Source organism: Diadema antillarum, unplaced genomic scaffold (genome assembly GCF_040938485.1).
Source record: "Diadema antillarum isolate AM-2024a unplaced genomic scaffold, OU_Dant_1.0 seq00001299_RagTag, whole genome shotgun sequence".
Lineage (NCBI taxonomy): Eukaryota > Metazoa > Echinodermata > Echinoidea > Diadematoida > Diadematidae > Diadema > Diadema antillarum.
The window spans coordinates 994924-1022009 of record NW_027272077.1 but is presented as its reverse complement, the minus strand read 5'-3'; the positions used below and the strand labels follow the sequence as shown (position 1 = coordinate 1022009).

The window sequence follows — 27086 nt, the reverse complement described above, 5'->3', positions numbered from 1 at the left end:
AGCATCACAAGTTCACAACGTTTAGGGAAGAGAGGCCACACATGATGCATATCTTTTTTTCTTCATAATTTGAAATTGAATTCATGAAATAATGTAAAAAGTAAACAAATTTTGACATTTTTAGGTAATTGTCCTCTAACTTGATACAAAAAACACACATTTCTGTTGCCTACGTCAATATACCTGTGGGACGGCAAACAACTCCCGCGTCTTCATTATGTCCACAATTATGAGTTCCAAATTCACGATGCTGGCAGTCAGCTAGGTTGTCTTCGTTTCCAGAACAGCTCACATCATCCAGTAAGATATCGCCAGAGCCCTGTCCAAATCTCGCGCAGCAAGGAGCTGACGTGGCCTCTTGGTAGCCAAGCATTCTACACACAACGTGAGCGTCTTCTAGACCCCAGGAGTCATCGCACACGGTGCCCCACGTTCCGTTGTATCGAACCTCAACTCGTCCTTCATTGGCACTCCCTCCATTTACAAGACGAACTTCATACTCTTCTGGCACTAGTACAAGAAAAAGAGGAAGAATTAATTGATAACGCAACTCCCATTTGACTGCATGCTATGTCGTCGGTGGGAAAGAAAATAAAGAGATCTGTGCTCAAACATATTACTTTTTTTTTTCTCAAGGCTCTGAAAAGTAATAGAGAAGTTCAGACGTTCGTAGTGCTGTTTAAGTTTCGTAAACGCTTTGGTTGTGTAAGATTTAGAGTTTGGTTCCGCGGGTAGAGCGCTACACAGGTTGACCAGATTAATGGAGAACATTCTATGTGGTATAGATATAGTACATACAGGCTGACCAGATAAGTGGAGAATTTTCTAGGTGGTATACAATGTAGCTATACAGTACATGCATGTAACAGGAAATACATTATAGCTCACTCAATCTAGAATGATTTCACCCATTCCAGAATGTTCTGGGAAGTGCTTACATGTTTGGCTGAGTGAGGCACTGTCACTGTAGCCCAATGTGATTGGTAGTTAATTTTGGTAATGATGTTATGCAGTGAGTCATCCAGGTTTCCTGGAACTAGGACTTGCCAGTATGTTCAGGTGTGTGGCCCCAGGTTGGAGAGAGTTATAGAATGTGCTAGAAGGGGGTGAATAGATAGTATATAAGCTAGAGAAATTCTGCAGTAGGCAGAGTACCCAACACCTCTGCTCTGAGAGTTACGTCACTTCTGGCTCTGAAACGACTTGTTATAGTCAGTCCTGTGTTTCCTGCTGACCTGTTATGTTTGTGGAGATAAGGCCTGGGAGACATTTTGCCGGCAGATAATTAATTTGCCTACATTGGAGATAGACTCCATATTTTAATTTCAACGGACGTTGCTACGGAAAAGCTGTGACGGGCTGGATTCCTAGATGAACATTATTGAGCGAATCGTCATTCAACGCATCGACTGGATGTGGTCATCGTAACGTTGGATTCTGCACGTTTCGCTGTGGACATTATACCGTGGATATAACGTGGACTATCGTAACCAGCGCCTCTGGATTTTACGTTGGAGGAATCATTCATTGGGGCATCAAGGACCATTCATCCGTGCATCGAACATCGTATTTGGACATCACCAAGGGACTACTATATGAACCTCGTGACTAAGAATATGCTGTAATGCGTATAAGTGATTCCACTACTGTTTTATAATTGTTTCTACTGATCATTATTGTACTGATGTGAAACCGATTACCAGTCTGTACCCACAATATCACTGTTAATAAACCACCTGAACATCAGTTGATTGTTTCTTTTGTGCGATCATTCTCAGTGTGTTTTTGGTCGTAACACACGATACTGATATTGGATATCTCTCCTGAAACATATAACATGTTGGACGTAATAGAGTTAAAGCTAATCTGTATTGGAAATTCATCTAAAGTTGGTGTTAATCTTTTTATAGCAAGAAAAAAAAAATGTCGCCTCTGATATTTTCTGGAGTCAACTCAACAGACTTCGACAACCTTATGGAACTACAAATCTTCGGCTTGAACACGTGAAGGTCAATAAATAATTCGTAGTTTGTAATTTGTGCTTTGTAGCCCTTCCCCCCCCCCCCGCTCCTCCCCCTCTTTTTTGTCGAAAGTCGGTTTGTCCTGATGTAGATTACTTCTGTAAAATCCCGTTTGAAAGGACGGGTTCCCGGTAAAGAAGTTCAACATTATCGAGGTCTTGAGATTCCATATTGATAATAATTATGCTTTAGGGAGACGTGGCTAAGGGGTCTGTAATCAAGGAATCTGGTCTTAAGTGGGAGTTCTGTTTCACCAATGAACGACTCCTGACAACCAACCTGATAGTGTTATACTTGACAAGTAATACTGTACAAGAGACCAGTGTTGTCCCTCTAGGCTGTGTCATTCGGCACTACGAAGCACTGAAGAAGTATCCTTATGTCAATATGACTGTTGAGCATCTCGAGCATTGGTGATGAGTACATGGTGTATAAACAAACTGTGTTTCATTGAGCTGAAACAGTAGAACCGACTACTGACACATTGAAAAAGCTGTCCAGAACTGCCCCTATGCTCAGTGGGCCTTACAGAGGGTCAGCGAGCCCCAGAAAGAAAAGAATCAAACATCATAACGGACTCTACAACTACATAAAAAGGACAGATTGTACTGTCTCACGTGAAAGGAGATTCCGATACTTTGCGTAGGAACCTTAACAAGTTTGGCACAAGGGGAATAGTTTTAACGAGAACACTTCGTCAGTGCTTAGTAGCGCCAAAAGACAAAACTGAGAAAAAGTTAAAAAAAGCAACCAACATCAGTGCCTACTGACCCTTTTCTGAAGGCAGACGACGGGCGTGACAACATTCAAAACGTACTATGGCCTCCTTAACTACCGTCAGGTAGACAAGTCGAAAACGGGTAATTCTACTGATATTACCGAGTTGACATCTTATCCCGCTGACGATGAGTCCCGAGTATACTCGTGCAAATGTCTATGGGAAATGCGTGTTGTAGCAAAATCAGCCTGCCCTCATGAGGAATTTGGTAGATAATATTTTGTATTGAGATCAAAGATTTAAAAATATGTTTCTAGGTTTCTCGAATGCTCGCCTACTCCACATACCTGCGGAACTGCAAACAACTCCGGCGTCTTCTCCATGAACACAATTATGAGTTCCGTAACCTCGATGCTGACAATCAGCGAGATTGTCTTCTTCTCCAGAACAGCTCACATCATCCAGTAAGATATCGCCAGAGCCCTGTCCAAATCTTGCACAGCAAGGAGCTGACGTGGCCTCTTGGTAGCCAAGCATTCTACACACAACGTCAGCGTCTTCTAGACCCCAGGAGTCGTCACACACGGTGCCCCACGTTCCGTTGTACCGAACCTCAACTCGTCCTTCATTGGCACTCCCTCCATTAACAAGACGAGCCTGAAGCTCTTTTGATGTTTATAAGAAATGATAGATGTTGATATACTTCCTTTTACTTCTAAAAATATATCAAGTGTAATGTTTTATACTGTGACCAAATACGAATATTTGATTGGATTTAAGATTGTCAAGTTGGAATGTAACTGGATGTAAACTAGCTGTTTCCTCGTTAGAACTTGTCGAAACCCTTGGAAATGTTTAGGACCCTACACATAATACTCAGAGGTTTATTGCCTTTTTGTGTAAAAACCCAAGCATCTTTATTTTATAGACAGATAGGAATGTATTTGGACATATCGGATAGGTTCTCATTCGCAAAAATTGGCTACATAAAATCGATTTTCTGTCGTCCGCGATAAATGCCAGAGCATCATTAATAGCCATAATATTCCAACTCTCATTCTGAAAAACGTAAGTGTAATATACATTAAAACTCGTCTTCCTGTTTTGTTTTGTTTTGTTTTTTAATCAATCTTACCTGTGGAACCAGAAACATCACAACAAGACGAACACTAAGCATTTCTCTAAGTCATGAGAAAAACGAAAAGGAAAATTGCTAAATATAATGTTTTCTTAAACATCGAGGTGTGCATTTGTCTTTTTTTTTTGCAATCGGTGGTAACCAACTGTCCTTGCAATAGCACAAAATGTCAGGCTACGTGCAACCCATTTACAATAGTATCATTTCATGTCAGCCAGGGTATAATAAGTTCTGTCAAGTTGAGTTACAAGCTGGAGCCCAGGCGATGTGTAAGGAAAAGAAAAGCAAGTAAGGAACTTTGGGATCTTTACAGGGATATGAGGCATTTTTGTCACTTTATTTATTACCTTCAGTGAGGTGCTCGTGGCTCGGTGCAGCAAATATAAGAAGGAAGTGGTGGAATACACAAATACACGATACACAAAACGAATAGGCAGTGTTTGCATGCACGAATACACGAAACGTACCCTCACGGACGCACACAACGCCGGCATCCTCTCCGTGCCTACAATTATGTAATCCGACAGGAGGATGATAGCATTCGGCCAGATTGCTCTCCGACCCGGAACATTCCACGTCGTCGAGCAAGATACTGCCGGTTCCTTCTCCGAATCTGGCGCAGCAAGGTGCTTCCGTTGCGCCACTGAAGCCCAACATCCGGCAAACGACGTGTGCATCCGCGAGATCCCAGATGTCGTCGCACACCGTGCCCCACTGGCCATCTTCGAGCCGGACCTCAACCCTGCCCTCTCCTCTGGTTTGACCGCCTGCCAGACGAACCTCGAATAACTCACTTGGCGCGACATTGCCCGCTGCACGTCCAAATAAACATTCGAACAAACAAATAAGCAAACACAGGGCAAAATCACAGCTTACTTGGGTAATGCCTCATGAAATGCAATATTTCTATAAAGGCCATGAATCACTTTTCATTCTGTCCGGCAGATTCCTTTTGTTTTACGTCCCATTTTATCAAAGGTTTGTGTGTTTGACTTTGTGAGTATATCAATGTGATGGGTCACAAACAAGAATATCGTTCATAATGTGCGACATATAGGCCCTACGAATGTACATAATCTTAATAAAGAGGCCTACTTCATCCTTGAAAGACGATGTCTATTTTTTTCATTTTTTTTTACTGACCTACTTCGCATCTTACACCGACGTCCTCTCGGTGGTTGCAGTTGTTTATCCCATACCCACGGTGATTGCACTGAGCAATGTTGGTCTCAACACCAATGCACTGGACGTCATCGAGCCAGATGCGACCGAAACCTGGCCCGAACGTTTGATAAGATGCAACAGATGCAGGGCCGCGGTACCCCAACATGCCGCAAATCACCCGCGCCTCTTCCGCACCGAACAAGTCGTCACAGACTGTCCCCCAGGTCCCGTTAAACAGCACTTCCACTCTACCCTCCGCTGCCGTCTCCCCGTCGCGGAGGCGGACTGCAACGTCGGAATCTTTATGCGAAGAAAGGTTCAGAATTTCAGACTATTACTAGTAAACGTTAATGGTTAAGCGCACACATCTGTCATAACTGAAAAACAACAACAACAAAAAGAACAACGCCAACCCATACACACGCACACAAACACTGAATCAGTGTTGTCCATTTGAGTTGTTGTGTTATAGCTACTCTCTGAAAATACTTCGAGCCGTATATATTGTTATATATTGTTAACTTGTTTGTTTTTTTTATCTTGCATTTGTTAAAACTAATGTGAAAATACTGTGAATTATAAAAGAAATGAAAGCACGCAAACATTAGCAATTATATAAAGAGACAATTTCTCTGTAGATTTAGCTCTTATGAGAGAAAGACAATATGATCAAAGTTCCTTAATGTAGGTGTTATCTTGGAATATTTGCGCATGCAAATGTTCTCATGCTGTTGGTACATGAAACATGTATCACTGACACATTGACTGACACGAATTCCACTTGGAGGAGTGTTAAAAATCATGACATTTCATTGCCTGTATGTCGATGAATTATTCTGGAATAAAGATAAATTTTGCAGAAAAAGGATCTAAAACGTCGTAGAAAAAATAAAAAATCAATCTAAAACATGGATTCTTAATTTCAGAGAATGTGGAGAGAGAAACTTACTCCATGGATGTTTTACTCCAAGCTACCTCCTCGCAAACATTAGCAAGAGTAACACATTCGATGATAGGGTATTTCTATGTCTTACCTCTTTCACCGAATGAGCTGCCCGTGTATCTGCACATCTCTCTCATACTGGAAAAGCCAGTGTAGGCATACATTAGGCGTGTGAAAACGTCATGGGGTATTGATGGGACGGATGCGTAAGAAATGTTGCGAACAGCGGAACCGATTTCTGTGCACCTATCCTCGTCCACGAGGATGCCAAGAGCTTGACTAACCATATCCTCTGCAAGCGAGTCGATGAGTGCGGTAGACACTGCAGACGTGATTTCACAACAGAGGTCTTCTCTACTCTCAAAACCCGTTGCAATTGCAGCGAGGCGTGGAATTTCCACGAAGAACACCTGAGCAAATGCCTGCTGGTTGCCAAAGGGAATAGCGTAATCAGGATACGTTCGGGATGTAATCTCGTCCCAGTTGTCGCATATTTCGGCAGCTCTGGGTAAGAGAGTTTTCAAGGATTCGGTAGCGAATTCAGTGACCAGGTCTCGAATGGTCCGTCCAGAGCCAATTAGCTCTCCAGCTGCTTGGCAAATGGAATCCTCGCCGAATTCCTCAATACCGTAAAGATCTTGGAGAAGCTGTTGAAGTTGGGCCAGAATATCAAACGGTCGTAGAGGATTGTTTCCAGAGGGCACCGGGGTAGTGAACCATTGGAACGGGCGCCTGGATTCAGCAAATGCAATGATCTCGTCAGTCCACTGGGGGAAAGTTGTCGTGTCCGAGTCGACCGGGAGAATTGTTGGCTCGGTATATGTGTCGAATATCGTGGAATAAGTCTGGGAGAGTCCGAATGCCGCGAAGAGCGATCGACAGTAGTCCTCGCCGTTCAGGGATGTCCCACTTCTAAGAGATCTCAGAATTGGATCGCAGATTGCTGCCAGTTGATCCACTGGACCTGTGTCAGCTGGTCGGGCGAGAATGGCGGGCAGACGGGGAGCAATCCTCAGGCAAAATTCCCCTGCAGCCCGGAGTTGGCTGTCTGACGTCCACATGAGACTTGCGGTGTCGATCAGATCGGCGACGGTAATAAATGGCGACAGCTCCCCCGGAATTCTCGGGTACTGTATTGGTTCATTCTGTTGAACATACGGCAGGACGCACTGTAGGGCTGCCTCCCAGTCCACTTCAAGTCCAGTAGGAAGAGGGCATGGCTCGAATCGACCTTTGAGACGGGTTAGTGTCAAAGAATACCGCTGAATAAAAACGGTGTAGGAAACGATTTTAACGGAACCACAACAGTGGTAGAGCATCTCCGTACGAGTATAGCCGTTCAGGAATGAAATATTTACTTGCAAACAAAGATGTTGAAATGAAACTTTACTTCCCTGCGAAGGATTTTTGCAGAGTGAAGTATTCAAAGACTAATAAGTAAATGTAGTATACTAAACCAAATAAGAGGTGGAATTTTCACTGAAATATTTCCAGGGTTTAAGGGGGACCGGATGATTTTCAGATTTTTGCATTTGTACACTATTAGTAATACTGAGTACAAAGTTTCAGAATTTATAATGATTTGGATGAGGAATAAGATTTTTTACAATTTATAACGAATCACAAGGAACTAGGATGATAGCATGACTGCCTCAGCATAAAAATGCAAGAGTTGAGGCTCAAGAAAGCAGAACAAAAGAAGAAGGTGAGTATAGATTCTACACAGGTGACGCAAGTGAATATCGTAATGAAATTACTAAAACTGCTGCATTTCTGAAATAAAAAGTGAGGCTACTATGTCATCAACTTTGTTCATTGTAATTTGTTGAAGATCTTGATAGTATTGGTTGGGGTGAGGATTCAGCTTCTAAGTTTGGGTGAGATACTGAGAAACCAATTTATGAAAATGGTAAGAGCATACACAATACTCTTAAAGGGGAATTCAAACTTTCTTTGATAAAGATCAGTTCTGAAATAGGTGAGATGTTCAAAAGCAAAGAAAAACAAAGCGAACTTAATAAAAGAGGGGTCCCACTTTTTTTAGGATCGCTTTGTTTCTCACGGATATCTAAATCATTAAAAAAAAAACAATTTTCATCATATAAATTTTGAATTCCTCTTAGAATTATATGCTCCTTCAGAATTCATAAGACATTTCTCATTATCTAAAGAGAATAATAATAAATCATCGTTAAATAACGCTGGAAACCTGAAGCTCCATCTCAACAGAAACTGTACCATCCCTTTAATTAAAGGAAAAGTTCACCCTTATAAACATGTGGATTGCGTGAATGCAGCCATGTCTGTTGATCATAATTACCATCGTACATCTGAGGGAAATGTGACAATCCGTTCAAAAGTTGTAAATTGTTAAATTCCTTTTAGTCACTGCTGTATGAGAAAACTACTACAGTTTGTGATGTAAAGCACGTGCGTAAAACATGAAGAAACTGTATAGGAAATTCCACAAATTGATTTTATTTTTCAATAAAGTATTCCTTCATCTTCTTAAGGGTAGTATCACTCCCCTTGCATTCTGAAAGAGGCAAGTCAAGCGCTCATCTACTATCTGTGAAAAGATGTTGAATTTTCTGTGTATCGCTCTGTGCATGTGTCATCCAAACACATTTAAGCGGGTAATCTGATTTTCCTCAAACTTTCGCTGATGTGTTCTAGAAATATTGTTGCATTCATCTAATCCACTTGTATAGCGTAATGGCGAATTTGTCCTTGGAACGACTTTACCTACCTTCATCGATGCATGTGACAGCGACCTTTTGCCAGAATTGACAGTATACGGCTTGTGATCTACCTCCGTTCGGACACTGGTCGAACCTCTGCTCGTTCCCGGTACATTCTACATCGGAGACGATCGCCGTCCCGTCACCTCCTGGGTAGTACGTGTAGAGCCGAACAATGGCGCTTCCGTCGAAGCCAAGCTGTCGACATACGACGGTCGCGTCCTCAGAGCCCCAGCCGTTACGGCAAACTGTTCCCCATTCGCCGTTGTAGAAGACTTCCAGTCGCCCTTCTAGATCATTCCGTCCGCCGATAAGGCGAACTGGCACGTCTGGAACTTGATCAACCAATGTGGATAGTTCAGTGAGCAATGCAAACTTGGTTCTACAATCAGTATTGTCCATAAAACTCCAATGGACTCATTTATGTTGTGATATATAATACTACAAATGAGAGACTTGAGTTTTTTTTTCCTGTAGTCCCCTCTAATTACAGTGATCTTAAGGTATTACGTATAGAAGGGACGATAATGATATGCCAGCGTAAGCAAAAAGTGCTAGAGAAAATATAATTTAAACCTGTATTGTTTATCTAGGCCTACAAAAAGTTGATTGCTTTTTTAGACAATTTTAAATGAAAACTACTAATGTTGACTGAATCGTTGCTTATGAATCATTAAATAGCAACACAGATGACAGCATTGGCGAATAAAATTGATCTTTGATTATGACTGTCTGCACGTATCATGAAATTCATCACGTGTAGGCAAACTTATCCTTGTCCGTTATTTTTTTCTATGCAGAAAACTTCACTTAAAGGATGCCGAGACTATTTTTTCTTTCTTTGTTTTTGTTTTTGTTTTTGTTTTTGTTTTTTGTTTTTTTTTGCAGCAGCAGACTTTGTCACATTGGCTTTAACAGCCCATAGCGTAAATAATGCATACATACACGTACATATACATTCACACCCATACAAACAAGCAAGTGTTCATGTGCTTAAAATGTTTATGCCTCGATCCACTTTTAAATGTATTTATTCAGACTATTTAAAATCCACGTGAGGTAGGGCCCTACTGACATATAAAGGAGGACACGAACGCCAACCGACAGACTCACCAGGTTGGCTGAAAGAGGAAGTTATGGTAGAGCACAGGGACTGAGTGCTTCTGAACCCAGTGTACTGGTAGAACATGATGTTAACAAGGGATCTTGGGAAGAAGTCGTACAAGAGATCTCGAATTTCTCTAGTTACATTCAAGCATCTTTGTTCGGCGGTGAGGATGCTTAGGATGTTGTCTGCTATTTTCACAGCTCCTTTATCTAGCAACATGTAGTATTCATTCGAGAGGAATGTTTGGAGATCAGCACAGAATTGTTGTCTGTCCTCATATCCGGCCAAGACAGACAAAAGTCTTGGCATATCTTCGAGTAGCAGTCGACTGGCATTGGCAGGAAGCTGTAAATCGCTTTGGACATAAGAGACAATGGCGTCCCAGCTATCACATATCTCTTGTGTCCGAGGCATCAGACCTTTAACATACTCTTGTAGAAACTGCCTGACGAGTCCCCTTAAAGTTGCTCCCGAAGACACCAGATCACCTGCAGCACGACAAACGCTCGCAGCATCGTACGACGTCAAGCCGTACAAATCTCTTTCAATTCGGCGGACCAACCCCATAAAGTCAAACGGTCGTAGAGCATAGGGCTGTCCTGGGATGCTGGTGGCGGTACTTTCGAGAAAAGGCGTTGTGGTAGGCATCTGGGCTGGGAGAAAGTTGGTAAGGTTGTAAATCAGCAGGCAGTGCGCTTCTACATCCAACTCGGTTTCACCTCTCAGTACCGCTAGTATGGGGTCACATGCCAGTTGAAACAACTCTGGTCCATTGGTTATAACAACGAGACGTGGTGCAATTTTGACGCACATCTGTCCCTCAGCCTCAACTAGAGTGTCAGCCGTCCAAGCGGCGCCGAGAGCTTGGACGACGTCCGAAACCGTCAGGAAGGGGAGTAATTCCCCAGGGTTGACGAATGGTTGCACCTCTTGCTGGAGAAGACAAAGATACGCCGCATCCCAGTCAACAGACCATTCAGAATATTCAGGACACGTGTCATTTTGTCCATCTGGTATGACAATGAAAAAAAAAAAGTAAAACTGGTTATAATTCGCCCTTATTAAATTACATTAAAGATCAAATGTGAAATGGAAAATTTTATAACCATGTAATAACCATATTGGTCGTCAGGTCACAAGGTCATCAGGTGACTGATAAAAGTTGATAATTTATGGCAATCGTCACAGTGTGGTTGAAATTATACTTAGTATTCACTATCATTAAAGGTGTGTTTTCTTTTCCTTTGGTTTCCCCAACCTAACGACGGAAAGGCAACTAGTTTATTCAATTGCGTATCCCCAATCTCGTATCTCACCCGTAGTTACCCGTAGTTGCGCACGCAGGTCCTATTTTCCCGCAGCCAATAAAGGCCCTGTCACACCTTTCCGGGCAAGCTACGCGGGTTTGTAGCGTATGGGGATTTTCCAGCAGACAGGACATTTTTTTTTTCTTGCGGACGAGGATTTGGGCGAGTTTCGCGTGCGTCCTACATGCTGGATCCGTTCTACGTGCATTCCATGTGACTTGCGTGTCAGGCACATAGGTGGCGAGTTATGGCTGACAACTTGGTGAAAGAATTACCCTGAAGGAATAGGCAAAATTCCAACAAAATGCCATTACTCGCATAGATGCATAGATCCACGGGCAACCTACGTACTTCAAGAGGGTCAAATACTTTTGACTTGCGACATGGTGCAGCCATGGGCATCCTACTGTTGTTCTGCGAGGGCCTCTGCAGGCAATCCCCGCAACTCACCCTGAAAACGTTTTGGTTATGCTCAAATCGGACTTGAGAGAGCACCTCCGGGCAACAACGTGTGAGATACGTCCTAGGTACTGTCAGGTGCGGGCCAACTGTGGAGAGCTCCGAGTAGCAAATGTGTTTCAAGTCGCAAAAACTTCCCAAGATACAGTATGACAAGGCCTTGGGCATGCTCAAAACTTTTTTTCAAGTGAGTCGCGGGGTTTAATTGTCCAGAGAGGTATACACGCATAACACCAGTAGGAGTCCCTTACCGGCAGCACGTCGCAGGCAACTGCAACGCAGGTTCTTCGCGGTATCCGTAAGTCTTTCGTAACAGAAAACAAAGCTCTTACGCAGGTCGCACGGAATACATGCAAGTAGAAGGTAAGTAGCACGCGTTTAGCAGGTACAGCTGTAAGACTCAAGTGCGAAACTCGCAAACATTCTTGTCCGCCCGCAGAAAATTCTGCGTGCTGGAAAATCCCAATTCGGAACAAGCCCGCGTAGCTTGCCCTGAAAGGTGTGACACTTAAACCATGCATGCTCAGGGCCTGTCACACTCGGGGCCTGCGTCGGACACGCGTGTCATCTGCGGGCATATTACGTGCATAGTACGGGTGCATTTCCTGGCGAGGAACGGTGTTAATACAGCTTACATACTTGTAGCTGGTCAGCTCTGCGGGATTGAAGCAAGCAATACAGGCAAATCGCGTGCCTGATGAGTGTCATTTACTGTCCTGCTGCTGTCTGGTTGAGATTTGGCTCCGGTAAACAGCTAAATTCAGATTAAAAAAAGAAAATTCTGAGCATGCGCAAAATTGGTCCTCAAAAGCGATCTACATTATTTATAGCTCGTGTGGTCTGTGTTTTCATTACTCTTTCTGGGCTATTTTTAGTGTGTGACCATGTTTGGGTGCCTTTTTATCTTTTTCTTATTTTCTTGTAGGTTGCGTCCTCGCGTAATTTAAAGGTACTGTTCAACACGACGCAGGGAAAGAGGAGAACGACCGACGCAACAGTTGTCTCAAACGTTCGCACGTCGCCAATCTAACGTTCCTTAACCCGTTGAGGACGGACTGATTTTGCTACAACACACATTTCCCATAGACACCTGCCCGAGTATACTCGGGACTCGTCCTCAACGAGTTAATGACATTCTTTTGGGACCTCTGCCCAATATGATAGTCCTATTGAGGGATACCGTTCACTGAGTTGTCAGTTGGCCCAAATCCTTGTCCGCCCGCAGATTGAAGGGGAAATAATTCGTTTGTCACTGACCAAAGTATTATAGAACTCTGATCAGGGATCTTTGTACAATGTGTATAATTACTCTTTTCTTAAAGAGGAAATCCATCCCAATAAAAAAAGAACAAGTAGACTGATAAAAAAGGGAAAAAAATCTATACAGAACGTTCCAAATATGACGTAAATCGGATATTAAAGAAATAAGGAAGATGATGGCATTATGGAATTTCACATTTATATTCGAAGCATAACATTTCTTGACCAGTCCTTTTGAATATCTAAATAAGCTGATGATACCATGCCCTCACAATTTTTCTTAAATGTTCTACATTACCATGTGTGTGTAATTCGGGAAAAAATGTAGTTCATACAGGCATACCATATTCCCATCCCGACTTATATATCACCGCTACTATAATTTGTCCTTTCTGTTTTGGGTGGTTTTAGGTGGTTTTTAGGGAAGTTTGATATTGACACAGCTGAAATATGAGATTTTTATCTTTTTTTTGTTTATGAAATGAATAGGAATTGTGAGACAAGACATTATCAACTTACTGATTTGAATATATTCGTAACAAATGGAAAGGTCAAGAAGTGTTGTCCAAAAAACTTTGAAAATTCAAAATGTCATAACTTTCTTACTTCTGATCTGATTTTTATCATTTTTGAAACGTTCTGTAGGGAGTTTTTTTTTTTTCCTTTCTTTAGAGCTAATCTAGTTTAGGTTGATTTCCACTTTAAGGGCAGCAATCGTTCACCAGCTAGAACAGACAAAAGGTTATTGAAAGAACACGTTGGAAACACTGCTTTGTATCGCATATTGTTGTTATCCCTAGTTTTTCCATAGGTTGAACAGAAAATTTACTCGTATCACTAGCCTATAGGTTATGGTAAGCACCAATTTCAATCAAGATGGTGAAAAAAGCAAGAGAAAGTCAAGGTCTTTACATTGTCAACGTCTACAAGACCCCTGCTACCCTGTTGTACCCCGAGACCTACCCCAAGCATAGTCTCCAGTACTGCATATGCCGGCTACCTCAACTGCCAGCACACTGACTGGGAACTTTCTTATACTCCGACCGATGGAACTCTTCCACCAACCCAGACCTTGAATGGTACAGAGAATCTTCTTATGGCACTTAAAGTCTAGGGCAAGACAGCTTCCCTCGATCAACAGCCATCAAAAACCTACTATTATCAGAGCCACGCACCTTGTAGCCCAAACTCTAACAAGACCAGCAAAGAGATGGAAATTCCGCAAGCAAACAGGAATATCTATAAGGAAAAGACAAAAAACGTGGAAGCCTATTTTCCCTTTCCATAGTGAGGCCTACTAACATCACCGAGGCATATTCCTCCATGTAGTCAGCGCTTCATCAAAAGCAGCTATCCCACGAAACTGTCGAAAAGAGTACATCCCCAGATGGGACATGTGGGATGAGGAATGTGAAAGGCTCTACAAGACATTCCAGGGCCCCATTTCATAAAAGATAAATAGGATAAATAGGATGGCAACTCTTGGTGGAATGGCAACTTCCAATAGCAACAGCCAATCAGGAAGCTGGATTCCTGTCATTGCCATGACAGCAAGCCGTTCCAGCAAGAGTTGTTATCATATCATCCGTTTATGAAATGGGGCCCTGAACTCACCAAATGCTGAATGATATTGTGACGCGCAGCTCATCTAAAATCTCACCTTGCCGACACACGAAAGGCACGCTGGCGGGAAGCCACTGAGATCATCGACTTCACGCACTCTGCCGGAAAGCATGGTAACTGATCAACAAATTGACTGAAAAGGCAACCAAGAAAAAGTCTTGCCCTGTCACGCCAGAATCATGAGATAGCGCGCGCTCTCATCAACAAAAAAGGTACCCCTACCCTGACATTAAGGACTTTTCCCGCGACGTTAAAAACAAACTGAAAGAAATGAGAAACACATCATCTGCTAATAATGTAGTCTCACAACAGCCTTTAATATCTCCGAAATGAGGCAATGTATTAGACACGCTCAAGTCTGGGAAAGTCCCTAGCCTTGATAACATATACCCAGAACTATTCCACGCTGGCCCTCGCCATATAGTGACTCGCCTATTAAAGACACTTCATGTCACGATGCCTCTCTGATGCCAAAGTCCCCCTGCAATGGAAGAAGGCCACTGTTGTAGCCATTCTGAAGCCAAGCAAACCAAGAAATAACCCTATAAGAGCTACCGCCCTAATTTGTACTTCGGCACTGTTTGAACGACTAAAACTAAGCATGACAGAGCCTATTCTCGAGCATTTCCTGCCAAATGAACAAGCAGGTTTCAGGAAATTGTGTAGCACTAACGATCAAGTGCCTGCAACATGCTGCTAAAATGATAATTGGAGCTGCATGGGCGTCACCAGGGGGGGTGCGTTGGGTGCGAACGCACCCCCCTTCAGACCCTAAAAAAAAAAAAAAAAAAAAAAAAAAAAAAAAATCATGGGCAAAAAAATTCGCACCCCTGGTTCTGGCAGCACTGATTTTATACATATCTACTGTATAGTACAGGTGTATTCTATACAGTGTTTACTATTTAGATAGATTTTGGACATCTTCCCATGCTTGGCCACTTCGACGCCACCTCGCTGGTCATACCTCCCCCAGTCATGAACATAAACCGACACCCTTGACTACCAGTGGCGGATCCAGGGGGAGGGGCGCACCGGGCGTCCCCGCCCCCTCTCAATTTTCAAAGCGAAAAAGTATAGCTACAAACGGCAGTTTTTGGACTGTAAAATGTCAAAATTTTCAAGCTCGCTCGCTCCGCTCGCTGGCATTTTAGTCGTAATGCCATTCTCCCGAAGTTGCTGCCAGTATTTGCCGGCAGTTCCACCCGGTGCGCCCCCCCCCCCCTTACTGCAAAAAAAAAAAAAAAAAATTAAATTAAAAAAAAAATATATATATATATATATAGCTACAAACGGCAGTTTTGGGCATGTAAACTGTCACAATTTTCAAGCTCGATCGCTCCGCTCGCTCGCATTTGAATTCACCTGATATTGCTGCCAGTAATTGCCAGCAGTTGCGCCCGGTGCGCCCCCCCCCCTTAATTTCGAAAGCAAAAAAGATATAGCTTAAAACGGCAGTTTTTGGACTGTTTAATGTCAAAATTTTCAAGCTCGCTCGCATTTAATCTTTACGCAATTCCCCTGATGTTACTGCCAGTAATTGTCTGCAGTTGCGCCCGGTGCGCCCCCCTCCCCTTAATTTCCAAAGCGAAAAAATATAGCTACAAACGGCAGTTTTTCTACTGTAAAATGTCAAAAATGTTCAAGCTCGCTCTCTTCACTCGCTCGCATTGAATCGTTATGCAATTCACCTGGACCCTGTGTTATGAAGAGTTAAAATTGATTATAAAGTTGATTTCTATCATAAGTCAATGGCAGCCTGTGTGTTAAGGAAATTTAAAATAGATTATAACTTTTGATAAGACAGGGTCCAGATGTTGCTGCCAGTAATTGCCAGCAGTTGCGCCCGGTGGCATGCGCTCCACCCCCCCCCCCCCCCCCCAAAAAAAAAAAAAAAAATTCCAAAGCGAAGAAATACGGCTAAGAACGGCAGTTTTTGGACTGTAAAATATAAAATTTTCAAGCTCGCTCGCATTTAATCGTTATGCAATTCACCTGATGTTGCTGCCAGTAATTGCCAGCAGTTCCCGCCTGGTGCGCCCCCCCCCCCCCCTCCCTTGATTTCCAAAGCGAAAAAATATGGCTGAGAACGGCAGCTTCTGGACTGTAAAATGTGAATTTTCCAAGCTCGTTCGCTCCGCTCGCTCGCATGTAATCGTTATGCTCTCCTGATGTTGCTGCCAGTAATTGCTAGGAGTTGCGCTCGATGTGCCCCCTTACATTCTAAAGCGAAAAAATATAGCAACAAACGGCAGGGTTTTTTTTTTCTACTGTAAAATGTCAAAATATTCAAGCTCGCTCGCTCCGCTCGCTCGCGTTTAATTGTTATGCCTTTCTCCTGATGTTGCTGGCAGTAATTGCTTGCAGTTGCGCCCGGTGCGCCCTCCCCCTTTATTTCTAAAGCAAAAAAAATAAAGCTCCAAATGGTAGTTTTTTTACTGTAAAATGTCAAAATTTTCAAGCTCGCTCTCTTCGCTTACTCGCATTTAATCGTTATGCCATTCATCTGATGTTGCTGCCAGTAATTGCCTGCAGTTGCGCCCGGTGCGCCCCCCCCCCCCCCTTAATTTCCAAAGCAACAAAATATGGCGACTAACGGCAGTTTTGGGACTGTAAAAAATGCCAAAAATTTTAAAGCTCGCTCGCTCCGCTCGCTCGCGTGTAATCGTTAAGTCATTCTCCCGATATTGCTGCCAGTAATTTGTCGTTTTACACCGTCATTCCATAATCCATTTATAGGGGGACAACCCCCTCCCACAACCTCCCCTCTTGCTCGTTCCGCTTGTTCGGGCTCGGTCGCGTTCATGACATCAGTGTAAGAATTATTACTAGAAGTTTATTTGAATTATACCATTTATGGGCAAATTGTTCAATAATAATTTACTTCAAAGTGTACTGATACCTTAAACAAGTGGGACTGTTTCAAGTCGATAAAACACGCAAAATACCTGCATCAAATTGCGCCATTTACAACATCAAAATGCAAAAAGCGCTCACCGTGGGAGGGGGACACTCCCTCCCACATCCTCCCCCTCGCCCACTCCTCTCGCTCTTGCTTGGCCGCGTTCATGATATTCAGTGTAAATATTAAAACAGGAAGTTTGTTTGGATGATACTTTTTTATAGGCAAATTGTTTGATGATAATCTACATCAAAATATACTGCTTCACTTTAAACACGTGGGACTGTTTCAAGTCGATAAAACAAGCAAAGCATGCATTAAATCCCCCCTCGCTCTCTCCGCTTGCTCGGGCTCGGTCGCGTTCATGACATCAGTGTGTTAAAGAATCAATACAATAAGTTTATTGAAATGATATAGTTTATAGGCACATTGTTCAACAACAAATTCCATCAAAATGTACTGCTACCTTAAACAAATGGGACTGTTTCAAGTCGACAAAAACACGCAAAAAGCCTGCATCAAATTGCACCATTTACAACATCAAAATGCAAAAAGTTCTCACCGTGGGAGGGGGGGGGGGGCAACAGGAACTTCCACCCCCCCCCCCCCTTGCTCGCTCCCTCGCATACTAACAACCCCCCCCCAAAAAAAAAAAAATAAATAAATAAATAAATAAATAAAATAAAAAAAATAAAAAAAGATGAAATCCTAGCTACGCCGGTGCCCTTTCCCCGCTTGGTTTCCCTCAAAAACAGTAAAAGTCTAGGGATTGAGAGCTTCCTTTTTTCCAAATGTCTGTCAAAAAAAGAATCTCCCTTACATTAGGGTCAAAACGCACCCCCCTTGAAAAAAAGCTGGTGACGCCCCTGAGCTGCCTTTGAAGACAATAAGAAAAATAATGTGGATACTTTCTTCCGCCTATGACACAGTCTGGCATCGTGGACGTGTCCTCAATCTCTATCAAACACTATAAGACAGACAGATGATCCAAGTCACCATAAGCAATCATGTCAGATAGTTGCTTGAAAGTAGTTCTCATCGATGACACGTTAAGCAGAACTATATAACGACCCTAACAAATGATAATGTCCCCAATGGCTGATCAGTCCTTGAACCAACACTCTTCGACCCTTGCCCATTGCAGCTCTAGATACGCCTACGTTGATGACATGGCTATCCTCTATATCTCGAACTCCTTTCAGGAAGCTGAACATACCCCCACCCAAGACATGCAGACCGCCCTGCAGATGTTCTACCACCGATGTATCAATTCGTGCCTAATTGACTGCAAAAGGTGTTAAATTGGATGCCCAAAACTCACTAAGCACATTGAAGAAAAAAAAAATGTTGGCAAAATCTCTAAAATGAGTACGAACATATGAAATATAACGACGCTTTCAAAACAATAACTTTGTTGAAAAAAAATAAAGAAAGAACCAAAGCATAAACATGAGTGCAAACATGACTGCAAAAGATTTTAAATTGGATGCCCAAAAATGAATGTGAATGAACGAGTTCAACATGTCCGTGATTACGTGACTATTATCATTCTAAATTGAATGAACAAAAAACGAAATTGTGCTTGTTTTACGAATTTAGATTGAAAAGGTATTAATTAGAATGAGGCTAAAGGTAATTTGAATGCTCCAAGATGAATCTGAATGAAGAAATCGTAAATTTGAAATATTCCGAACATGTCAGCTAACCTAAATTTTGCTAAATTTTGCTAAATTGAATGTAGCAATTAGGAATTGGACTGACAAACAAAAGTGCGAAATTAGCCGGGAAAACCTATTTTAATTTTGTCATTATCATCATTGTCATCATTATTATTATTACTACTACTGCTATTAAATCTTTCATTGGAGTAAAGACTATTAGTATTATGAGCGAATGATATAGAATTAACTGTGGAGGATGAATTTATGATATCATTGATATACTGAGAAAGAGCAGAGGGCCAAGAAATGATCCCTAAATGAAACACCACACGCAATGTGACATTTACAAGATTGGGGAGATTTGAAATAATACAAATTGTTTTTTACAAGATAGATGAATAGTTCATGAATGTATGAATCTATGAATGCTATATCTTTGTAACTTATTACTCAAAATATCATGATCCATCATATCAACCTATTTTATATGAAATGTTTTCTATTCTCAAATAATTCAGTTACTTTATCTGAAAAACAATGAATTCTTGCCATTTTGGTAGAATGTCCTCTAAAACTAAATCGATGAAGTATAAGTAGATTATTCAACATGAAAGAAAAAAATCATAATAAAGCCATTTATTAATCATTTTTCTCCGAGGTTTAGGTAAAGTAGGGGCTATGCCCTTTAGATATTGCTCTGCAATTACTCAAAAATACAGTTTTTTTTAGATAATGTAACTACTTTCGCTATTTCAGGGAAATTCAGACATACCCCTTTGACAAGAGAAATATCAAACACATTATGTGCAGCTATTTGCGAAATCATTCAATAAACAAACACTTCTTCCGTTCTTCACGTTCTAGATGTACTTTTTTTCAAATTTTTAACAATCTTCTAAAATTGTCTGTCATCTGGTGTATAAAGAAATAGAGTCTTGAGAAAAATGTGGAGGAAGAAATGAAGTAAAATGTGGATTTGCAGTCAATGTTTTAATTTTAGAAGCTAATTGAGGACAAAATTTTTGTAAACGATTAATTAAAGGATTCAGCTATCATATCATCATACTTAGTAAGTTCTGCATCGTCATTTCAAATAAAAAATATAATGATATATTTCCTCTTTTTGTTAATTGTCATATCGTGTAATATTCCGTAGGCCAAACTGTTTACATTATTCATGTTTATATTAACTTATTTGACCGAAAACATCTTTCGCCATAAAAAAGTAGATTAGCAGCAGCATGGTAGATGGTTATAGCAAAACAACAGAACATGCAGTTTTCCAGGAACAAACTGACAGATGACCAACTGGGGCGAACAGATGAAGGGTCAGTCGAGAATAAACAAATCGTCAAGTCACTTCATAGAGCATGCAGTGATGTTCTATTCTTGGCACTTTTCTTCGCTTTAAAGGTCTGAATGCTCTGTTGCGTGAGATGAAAGGTTTCTATATCATGTGTTACCCGAAACTCCGTTGAGCAAGTTCTACCTTTTTTTTTTTTTTTTTTTTTACGACACATCTATTTCACCATTAGGTTGCCTTCAATTCTTTCAGGGTCTTATACCAACCCTGTCCATATTGGATACAGTTCTTACAACCAACTCTAAAGGGCTCACACCCATAAATATTTCCCCAAGGGATGTGTGTTAAAAATCAAATTTCAAAAAATTCTGTAAAATAGCTGGGAGAAATGAGGTGTTTCAGCTTCACTTACCTGGAAAAGTTAGATATACCCTTTCATCCATCAAATTCTCAGGGTGGATAATTCAGTTCAAATTCTGTCCAGGGGTCCGCAAAGCCAGACTACGAGTTCTTGTCACTCAAAAAATCACCCATTTTCCGTACACGTACCCAATGAAATATAGTCCCCTCAAATTCCACCAGAAAAGCTCTCATCTTCCAACCAAAATGCAATTTGTAGAGGAATTCATAATCAATATCTACAGCTATCTATTTTTTTGCCAAACTACATCACTGATTTTTAATCAATTTTTTTCTTAATTTATTTTGGTATCTTTGGTACGAATTTGTGAAGGGGTCTGGGACATTCCATTGTATTTACGGGTGTGAGCCCTAAAGCGTCGGAGGAGCGTATTCTATTTGCACTGTTCTGCATCACTAAACATGTTGCAAAATGAAACTTGCTCAAGAAAGCAATATGCAAAGGGGAAGGCAAAATTAGCAGGTTATCACTTCCAAAAAAAAAAAAAACTTAAATAAAAAGTAATGTTGAAGTAAATACAAATACAGCAAACTCGACGTCGAGATACAGGCTAACTCTTACCGCATGAGGAGAGCGAGGCGATTAGGATGCAGGTCAGGAAGATAACGAGAGGCTGTTTTGAAGCCATGTTTGAAGACGATAGTTTCTCTTGATGAGCTTTCACTATCATCTGTTACAGGCTCTACTACCTTATGTTCTTCCACTTGCGTGGGAATCGCGAATGATGATAGGAGAGAATGCGCTAAATGTATTATAGGTTGATGAGTCCATGTACCTCTATTCGCTTGTATGCTATTTTGGCGTTGACTATGAACCATATTTCCATGTGAAATTGATCAGTCTTTATGTTTTGTTGTTGCTTTTTGACTCTGTTGTATAGGAAGTAATTGCAACCAGCATAATTTGTCTCGCTCCCAGGTTTGCGGATTTGGTCTCTCATATTTCGAGGAGACGCCCAAAGAGGGGCGCCTAGCTTACTCTCGAAACTTTGAAGATGTCTGCCGCAGAGCAAAAGTGCCTTTCTCTGCCTTTCGTCAGTGATCGACGTGATGGACTACTTTATTAGCGACCTATTTTACTGCATGGACTTTTAATATAATGTAACAGACACACCGACGACTTAATCATTCGCGCGCGCACGCACACACACACACACACACACACACACACACACACATTCAAGCAAAAAGTCAATAGATTACTAAAAAAAAAAAAAGGAAAAATGCTCGAAAAAAAACGTGCCCGGAACCGCTTGAAAAAGAAAAAAATGTTGATGCGGCGCGTCCTCATTATTTTTAGAAAGACCATCTGTTGGTGGCTCGACCGCCAGCTAAAAAGGCAAATTGAATCTGCGTCATTTCCTATCTTACCAGGCTACTTGAACTTTTGTTCTTCGGGCTCCCACAATTTCAGATTCAACGGTTTTGGGGGGAAAACATTGATGCCGAACTCCGATATAGATGAAACACCAGGTACGAAATATTTTGTGTTTACACCATGTTCCTAGCGGGACGGTAGTCCCGTTTGCCTGAAACGTATAGAGTGCTATGGGTAGAGAGGATATTCTCCTGTCCCCCCCCCCCCCCCCCCCCCCGGGCAAGTATTCTAGTCTTGTTTGTTCCAGTCCTCGCTCCGGACCGGTTAACACGTAGCAGACATCTTAAGCTAGACTACACAATATTTTCCGTTGCGTCGAACCTCCAAGTTTTGTTACGGGCTCTTATGTACTGTCACGCTTAGTTGCGTTCACCCCATTTTTATTGCGACCTAACGGGATTTCTCATTAGCACCGAGACTGCCGTGGCATTTGTTTTTTTTTTTTTGACAGTTTAAAAATCTGACACGGCATCCACGTCAATCACGGCTTGTCACGTTTGTCCATCCCGTCCCACCGCGTTGTCTCACGTCCATCGTATTCCTGTTTTGTCCATGGTGGCCTGAATCGGGACTGCCTTGGCCGCCGGGAACATAATGTATGAACGCAACATAAGACAAGAAAGATATAGCGGGACAGAATTAGTAACAATATCATGTCCTGGCGTACTTATTGGGTAGGATTCGAACCAGGGACCTTTTTATGTGTGTGTGTGTGTAAAATCCATGGACTTACCCTCCTTACCTTGCATGTTACTGCCACAGTTCGTTTGTCTGTTTTTTTTTGTTTGTTTATTTGTTTGTTTGTTTGTTTGTTTGTTTGTTTGTTTGTTTGTTTGTTTGTTGTAGGTTGGTTGGTTGGTAGGTAGGTTGGTTGGTTGGTTAGTTGGTTGATTGGTTGGTTGGTTGGTTGGTTGGTTGGTTTAAGTTCACAGAGCATATAAGTTACTGCTTGAAGAGTCGATGAGAGTTCGCTGTTTCCAAATATGGCGTACAGTCCGCCGGATGTCACTCTGTAAAGTACATGGTCCCACGAAGAAACAATATACGATGGTGCTGGTGCTTACTAATAGTGAAGTCCTGATAGCGTGGACTTCATGCCTCTGATATGATTGACTTAAGAGTGTACTTCTTCACATTGGTAATATGTATTTCACAGACTGAAGTATCAAACAAACACTTGATCTCGTTGTTGTGTCCAGGGTATACCTTGAGTTGACTGGGACATCGTGATCAAGAGCAGAAGAAAGAGAGAGGGAGAGAGAGAGAGAGAGAGAGAGAGAGAGAGATGGCAGTGCCAACTGAATTCCTTTAATGGCTGTACAAGAAGAACCTTGAAGTATTGTATAACCAAAGAGATACAAAGTTTTTTTTTCTTATTTCCGCATATTAAAGTAATGTTGGCTCTGTTCATGAAACTTTGTGTGCAATTACATGCCCCAAATTAGCTTAAATCACTTTGCTCACTCCCCCAACCTGAAAAAACAAACATTAATATATGTTTATAGATAAAAATGTAAGAACGGAGGAACAGATTATCATCATCTTGAGATTTGATATCAAAGTAACAGAAAACAAATAAAGCAATTAAGATTAATGCAATAATGTAAGAAGCATAATATTTTTTAAGAGTGTGGTATCATTGAAAAGATTTCGTATGTCTTAATTCCGATGCTGAACTTTAATTACTTGAAAGAAGGTGCGATGGCGTTTATCTTGTTTTGGGTTTTTTTTTTTTTTGAAATAAGATAATTCAGGAAAACTGGGAAATGAAAAGAGAAGGTTGTGATAGCCCATAATCATAACTAACGATAAAGATAATAATCTACTTATCCAGGGTAGACTCTCCAGTGCTGTTGTCATTGGTTTTATAGCGGAGGGTGTCTCCCTCGGACCCAAGCCACCCGGGTTCGAGCAATGTCGAGCCCGAGTCTGGACTGAGCAATGTTGCGTTACCGTCCCCTCTACATAGCAAGAGGCAAAACAATCTGTCCCTGGGAGAGGACATAAAAAATTAATGGAGGTCCCGCGCGGTTTCATTCATTCATCGCAAAGAGCAGGATGTTTAACCCGGTGAAGTGGTCCCGCCTCATATATCCAACGGGGTGGACCTCATGGAAGACCAGCTTAGCATAGCTGAATATGGGCTAGCTATATCATGCCATCTTCTCAGATGGAAATGAACAAATAAACAAACAATTGACAATGTATAAAACATACTTTAAATACGGACGATGACATTTTGTATGGCTAAATCGTGAAGATTTTGAAAATCGAGGGTAGCTTATTATTTTGTTGTTGTTTGTTTGTATTCTATTTCTAGACTTCAGAATAATCAGCAATCTGGTTCACACTTTAGATGGAATGTCTTGAAATTAGTCAAGGATTTGTTGTTGTTGCTGTTGTTTTATGACATTTACCTTTGACCAGGCTTACAGACACAAATAATGAAGCTTTAAATACCCACCTCCCCCCCCCCTCCAAAAAAAAAAAAAAAAAAAAAAAAAAAGGCCCAGAACCGCCGCCTCGATCGGTTCGTACTATCAGTGGGGGCACTGGCCCCTTTAGGAGGAGGAGGAGGAGGAGGAGGAGGAGGAGGAGGAGGAGAGGAGAGGAGAAGAAGGAAAATAGGAGGATATAAGGAAGAAGTTGTAATCAAAAGAAGATTAAGGGGAAGGAGGAGGAGAGGAAGAAAGCTTGAAATGCTTACCATGTTTAAGGTATAACAGTATTGGTGGAGATGAGAATTGGGCTTTTAACTTTTCGCGAGATACCAAGAAAACACTAATGATATAGTACAGAGCATCCCATTTTAAGAGGAATTCAAAGTTTATTTGGCGAAAATCGGGTTTGGAATGACTGAAACAAAAACAAAGTAAAACTAAGTGATCGTAATAAAAATGTGGGTCCCACACTTTATAAGAATCGCTCATTTTTGGATATCTCAGCCATTTCAAAACCAATTTTCGTCAAATAAATATTGGATTCCTCATAGAATTACATGCTATTTCATATTCATAAGAGGTTTCTCATTATCTCACACACAAAAAAAATGTTAGAAACCTGAATTGTTAGGTCTCAACAAAAACTATACGATCCCTTTCATATGTGACAATGTAAATCTGTCAGACAGCTTGGATCTGCAGATGTGCTCTCCCAACCGATCGGATGTTTACAAACGAATGCAGTCATAGCATACTGGGCTCACACCTGTAAATAAAATGGAATGTCCCTGACTCCTTCACAAAATCGTAGCAAAGATGCCAAAATAAATGATGAAAAAAATACTTGAAAATCAGAAATGCAGTTTGGCAAAAAAGAAGAAGAAATGAACAGCTGCAGATATTGAGTATGAATTCCTCTACAAACTGCATTTTGGATGGAAGATGAAAGCTTTCATCATGGCATTTGAAGGGACTATTCTTTGAGTGCATGTATACAAAAAATAGGTGATTTTTTAGTGAAAAGAACTCGTCATAGTCTGGCTTTGCGGACCCTTGGACAGAGTTTGAGCTGAAGAACCCGCCTTGGGAATTTGATGGATGAAACGTATAATCTCACTTATCCAGGTTAGTGAAGATGAAACATCTCATTTCTCCCAGCTATTTTAGAGAATTTTTTGAATGTTGAATTTTAAAGGGATAGTACAGTATTGGTGGAGATGAGAATTGGGCTTTTACATTTTTGCGAGACACCAAGAAAACACTTATTATATAGTACAGAGCATCAGGCGCGCCGGAAGCAGTTTTGGATTGGGGGGGGGGGGGGGGGCAAACATTGGAGGGGGCTCAAGATTAGACCATGCATATGTTACACAATATACACATACACACACACACACACACACACACACACACACGCACACACATCTATTATATATATATATATATATATATATATATGTAAAGTGGCGTACGGTGGGTCGAAACATGGGGGAACCATAAAGTAATTTTGACGGTCTGTACTATGCTTGTGCGTGTGTGCGTGAGCAATAATGGGACTACAATACATTACGGAATGTGATACATTCAACAACGCAGTCATTGAGGAACATTGTAAGTTTTCCTTACATGGATGGAATGACGGTGTGAAACGATCGACAAATTATATACTGTCAGCAACATAAGGTGAATGGCATAACAATAAAATGCGAGCGAGCGAAGCGAGCGAGCTTGAAAATTTTGATATTCTACAGTTCCAAAACTGGAGTTTTCGCTTTGAAATAAATGGGGGCGCATCGGGCGCAACTAATGGCAATTATTGGCAGCAACATTAGGAGAATGGCATAACGATTCAATGCGAGCGAGCGAAGCGAGCAAGCTTGAAAATTTTGACATTCTACAGTCCCAAAACTGGGGTTTGTAGCTTTATCTTTCGCTTTGGAAATTAATGGGGCGGCGCATCGGGCGCAACTGCTGGCAATTTGGCAGTAACATTAGGAGAATGGCATAACGATTCAATGCGAGCGAGCAAAGCGAGCGAGCTTGAAAATTTTGACATTTTACAGTCCCAAAACTCCCGTTTGTAGCTATATTTATCTTTCGCTTTGGAAATTAAGGGGTGGGGGCATCGGGCGCAACTACTGGCAATTACTGTCAGCAACATTATAGGAGAATGGCATAACGATTCAATGCGAGCGAGCGAAGCGAGCGAGCTTGAACATTTTGACATTCTAGAGTCCAACAACTGCCGTCGTGGCTATGTTTTTCGCTTTAGAAATTAAGGGGGAGGCGCACCGGGCTCAACTGCTGGATGCGAGCGAGCGAAGCGAGCGAGCTTGAAAATTTTGACATTTTACAGTCCAAAAGCTGCCATTTGTAGCCATATTTTTTCCCTTTTATTCACATATATACATATCTATTTAATTTTCTTTGTTTATTCATTTATTTTTATTATCATTATTATTACTTTTTTTTTTTTTTGGGGGGGGGGCTTTTTTTTGGGGG

At 41.5% G+C, this 27086-nt stretch overlaps 1 protein-coding gene across 1 annotated transcript in view; it reads right to left on the bottom strand.

Annotated features, from left to right (window-relative positions):
• The window catches only part of LOC139708085 (scavenger receptor cysteine-rich domain-containing protein DMBT1-like), a 58103-nt gene extending 36639 nt beyond the window's left edge, over positions 1-21464 (bottom strand). Inside the window, exons 1-8 of the mRNA XM_071620068.1 lie at positions 21328-21464; positions 9839-10843; positions 8734-9060; positions 6076-7215; positions 5021-5341; positions 4345-4689; positions 3087-3404; positions 184-510 (exon numbers count right to left, since the gene is read on the bottom strand). Coding sequence (XP_071476169.1) covers positions 184-510; positions 3087-3404; positions 4345-4689; positions 5021-5341; positions 6076-7215; positions 8734-9060; positions 9839-10843; positions 21328-21436 — 3892 coding nt within the window. The 5' untranslated portion in view covers positions 21437-21464. The remainder of the gene's footprint in view (positions 1-183; positions 511-3086; positions 3405-4344; positions 4690-5020; positions 5342-6075; positions 7216-8733; positions 9061-9838; positions 10844-21327) is intronic.
• Positions 21465-27086: the final 5622 nt, after the last annotated feature.